Source organism: Carassius carassius, chromosome 14 (genome assembly GCF_963082965.1).
Source record: "Carassius carassius chromosome 14, fCarCar2.1, whole genome shotgun sequence".
Taxonomy (NCBI): Eukaryota; Metazoa; Chordata; class Actinopteri; order Cypriniformes; family Cyprinidae; genus Carassius; species Carassius carassius.
This window is the reverse complement of record NC_081768.1, coordinates 1,269,035-1,274,034: the sequence shown is the minus strand read 5'-3', so window position 1 is coordinate 1,274,034 and position 5,000 is coordinate 1,269,035. Positions and strand designations below refer to the sequence as shown.

The 5,000-nt window shown below is 31.6% G+C and overlaps 1 protein-coding gene across 1 annotated transcript in view; it reads right to left on the bottom strand.

Moving 5' to 3' along the window:
* LOC132156691 (adhesion G protein-coupled receptor A3) overlaps window positions 1-5,000 on the bottom strand; it is a 132,794-nt gene that overhangs the window by 23,769 nt on the left and 104,025 nt on the right. The window contains exon 15 of the mRNA XM_059565634.1: window positions 820-947. Coding sequence (XP_059421617.1) covers window positions 820-947 — 128 coding nt within the window. The remainder of the gene's footprint in view (window positions 1-819; window positions 948-5,000) is intronic.

Sequence of the window (5,000 nt, the reverse complement as noted above, 5' to 3'; positions counted from 1 at the left end):
TTATTATTATTATTATTATTATTATTATTATAATATCAATCTACAGCCAAGGCAAAATTGTCATTTAGTTTATTTCCTTTTATATTTTTCATTTATTTTTTGATGTGCTAAAATACCTTAAAATTAAATAAAAATAAAAACATACTATTTGTCATTTTAAAGAAATAAAAATAACTAAGCTGACAAAAATCATTCACACACAAATACTACAACAAAATAATTGTTGATAATATACAATAAAATATAATTAAATATTAAAAAAACATATTTTATGCATTTATTTGATTATAGAAAAACAGTAAAACATTTTTATTTCATCTAGTTACATGGATTATTTTCATTTAGTTCAGCTTGATGTACTATAGCTATAACTGAAATAAAATAAAAATAAATAAATAAATACATAAATAAATACAAATAACTAAAATGACACAAAAAAAAACGAATTCAATATGTTTAATTTAAAGTACTTTTCAAAGATTTGGGGTTGGTAATATTTTAAATGTTTTTGAAAGTAGTTTCTAATGCATTCATTTGATTATTTTTTTATTTAATCGAATTGCCAAAGCAACATTCATCATTTAGTTTAACTTAATGTACATAAATAACTAAAACTGAAAAATTCATAAAAATATATCGACATTTAAAAAAACAAATTAGAATGAGAAAAAACACACAAAAATGTAACTAGTTATAAAACTCTATAAAAAAACAAACAAACATAAAAACATCTCAGTGGTTAATCTGTTGATTAACGGTTAAATGAGAGGATTTTGTGTTTTGTTTTGTACTATTACTGTAGATGAGTGTGTGCCCTACCTGTGGTGCACTATGTAGGTGATGATGGAGGCGAACAGACAGAGCAGCATGACGGCGGTGCAGGCGTAAACCACCGGATGCAGGAACTCTCCGGGATACGGAGGGAACGACAGCACCTTCTTCAGATCCTGACACACACACACAGAGAGAGAGAGAGAGAATCAGCACCTGACACACACACACACACACACACACACACACACACACACACACACACACGACCAGCAGCAGGAGAGTCAAAGAGCGCGAGCAAGAACCACCAAATGTGTTAGAAAAACTATTCATGCATATAAAATGAACAGTAGCTAGTTTGAATCTGATAAAATGTGTGTTGTTCCTGTAGAGCATGTGCTCGCAACACCAGAGTCATGGGTTCGATTCTTACAAAATGCATGAACTGATCAAATGTGAACCTTCAATGCAATGAAAGTCACTTTGAATAAAAGCATCTGATAAATGCATACGTGTTTGATTCAGCTTTGTTAGATTTTTTTGCTCCCTCAGATTCCATTTTTTCCAAATAGTTGCATCTCAGACAAATATTGTCCTCCGAAAAAAACACACATCAACGGAAAGCTTTCAGATGATGCATACATCTCAATGTCAAAAAAACCCCCAAATCATTTGACTAGTTTTGTGCTCCAGGGTTTCATATATAGTGATTGTAATATTATCATATTGGTTACCAACATTTTATCATATTTGTCATTTCTACAGCATGATGGAAAGACAAGTAAATAATTTAATTTTGCATTTATCAAATTCAAATATTCAACCCAAAACCCAATTGGATGGATGACAACGTTTTAATTTGGAAGAAATATCATCAGTAGTTTACAGAAGTCTCAAAATTTTCAAGTGATCCCTTAATTGTTTGTTTTTCTCATAGCTGTATAATCATATTTGCAAATAAATATGACTGTGTGCACGTTGATTGATTTATGCTCACACAATATCGTGTATTTCCAATGATACACACTTTCTTTTTTTATCAGTTTGATTTCTAACATTTGCTTTTTTACTTCTACAAACATCACAGGCAGGACAAGTCAAAAGCAGGACTCATAATTAATATTTATTTCTTCAACAACAGCATCATATTTCCTCTGCTGCACACAAACATCCACTTCATTAGACAACAGCCGATCAACAGAACTTCACATCTTCAGTTAGAGACGTCTTGTGGTTTTACCAAAATCTTACCAAAGTTAAAATGCATTATAAAATTTGAAAGTTTATTTGTCATGTGTTTTAATGCAATCTACTTGTAAGTGTTACAATTAAGTATTAGAACTCTACTAATTATCCATGTATAGATGATAGTAGTGTTAGAATGTATTAAAACTGTGGTTATGATTATTCATGAGATTAATGCATTGTAAGGTGCACCATAAGGCATAATTAATGCATTAAAACCACTTTTAATATGCATGATAAAGGCTTTATCAAAATGGCAATTTGCACCTGAGATTTGGAGCCAATTTACAGAAGGGTAAAAATGACTTCAGAAATACTGCAGCATCATTATATTATTTTTACGCAGAGATTTGTAGGTCTATTAATAAAATCTGTTGACTTTAGCAATCTTTGTCGCATTGTGTGCCAATGAGGACTGTTCAAAAGAGGGGGAAAAAAAGCTCTTTGTGTTTTTTTTTTTTGAAAGTTTGCATGCCTGTAACTCAAGACGCATTAAAGATATTAAACTTTTTCTGTTCTTCGGACATTGCTCTTTAAATACAACAAGTCTCGGCTGCAATAAACGATAAAGCTTGTATATTTTTAGATGCATTATACAGTCGAACACATCAATAATGCGCTGAGCTGTCTTCAGCTGACTCAGTGTCTTTCTGACAGTGTCTCGTAAGATTCCCTGCAAATTTAACACTGATTGTAAATGCTGTTCACTATATAAGCAGAAACTTTGTAAATTCAGCTAATATCAATGGTGTGGCCTACTTCAGATGCAGCCCAAATTACAACAACAGTGCTTACATAAACATATATCTATATAAAATAAAATAGCCATTTTTAAATGCATTTTTTTTTTAAGTGAAATGTGGAGCCCAGACTCATGAAATGCATATAAATAGTATGCCAAGTAAAAACAAAAACTCACTGTATTAATATGCAAAAATTTACTTTGGTGTGCATATGATATTTAGTTTTCGAGTGCATTTGAAAGGCATCTACCCCACAACCCTAATCCTATCCATTGCGTAACATATACAGTACACGCCAAAGTATCAAAACCATGGGTTTTTGTTTTTATTTGGCATACTATTTATACACACTTTCCTGAGATCCGTTTGGAAATGTGACATGATTTTGTGTGATTTAATCAGTATATGCATTCACATTGCTTAAATACTGAACATTATATACTGAAAAAAAAAAATCGAAATGAATACATTTTAAAAATACAAGAAAAACAATGACATTTTCGTGAGACTGTAACATGATTTTGTATGATTTAATCAGTATAAAATGGATTTATATACTTATTAAATAAATGTATTCATATACTGCTTAAATACTGAATGCTATATACTGAAAAAAAAAAAAAATCGTAACATTTTCGTGAGATTGTAAAATTAGTTTGTGTGGTTTAATCAGAATAAAAATGCATTCATTTACTGGTTAAACACTGAAGCTTCTAAGATGAATAAATAAATAATAATAAATAATTAAAACAGTGACGTTTTTAGAGGTTCACCTCTAAATCAGATTAATGTGAACATGATTTAAAGCATATTGGCGAAGCTGCTCCATCTGTTTGCACGTAATGAAAGCGCGAGATTGCATCTAAACGTCTCCAGGCAGAGCGCTGATTAACTTTAATCATTTACACGAGCTCGACGCCATTAATCCTGACAGATCTGAGTCACGAGACCTTGATGATCACCTTCTGATGCTTTCATGTGCTTCTCAATCGACCGGCGCGCTTCCTCAATCAGCACACAGGGCTTAAACACCCCACCAAGATGCATTGTGGGTAACAAACGCTGACATTAAAAAGCTGCCTTCAGATGATGCTGAAGACAGCAGCAGCTCTTGTGTGTCTGTGTCGAGTTAAATAAGTTCCTACTAGATTAGCAATAGGGCAGAGAGAGTCACAAATGGGCGGGACCTTTAAAATCTGGAAAAATCTGGAACCGCTTGTTCTGAGAGACTGTTTATGATTTATTGGGATTGTAAAAAATTAGAAGGTGGATTTTTATGACAGGCTGGTTGTTTTTTCACACAACTGTGTTCAAACACCATATAAAAGTCATTATTGCATAATAGGTCTCCTTTAAAAAAAATGTAACTAATTGAATATAATAAATATAAAACAAAAATGTATATGTAAATACAAAAATGATATAAAAATGGATAATAAAATTCTCTAGATAGATAATAAAATTAATCAATAAATCTTTTTATCATTAGAATAAATACCATTTAAATAAATATAAAATAAAAACATTCCACCTTATAATTCAAAAGCAAATATAATAAGAATTAATAATAAACATTAAAATGTAATAAAATGATTAAATAAAAAATAAATAAATGTAAAGTATATTTAAGATCATTCAGATTTTTTCCTCTTAACATTGTCCATTAGGTTTTCTCCTTATTATTCTCGATGATGATTCTCATTAGATTCTGGTTATTGTTATATAATGCTGTTTTTCCCCTTTAAAACAGCATAAATTAAAGGCTTTGCCACAAATAGACAGCAACCACAAAATCAACAAACCGAGACGCTTCCTAACAGGTTTTCATGAGATTCGCCCTGAAATGACCCTCTTACAGCGAGTGTGTTTTAATTAGACAGAATCCGTCATCCAGAGACCAGCTCGGAGAGAAACCAGACTGAACTCCAACACTTTCACAAACAAACCAAGTCCTGCGTTACAGAGGAGAAAAATGCTCACAATGCAAATGAAATGCAATGCCCAGAAACTCAACTAAAACCCAACTAAATTACCCAGAATCCTTTTCATGCAGAGGGAAACACATGAAAGTGAAAGTTTATTGTGTTACTCTCACCGGCACGGACACATACATGCTTTTCATGGTAATTTGTGTCATTAATGAAATTAAATTATTCTGAACTGTTTTTCTGCACTACTTCAGTTGCACAAGCTCTGTATTGGACTTCGGGGATAAAGACTAATCCATGAAGTAGTTTATTC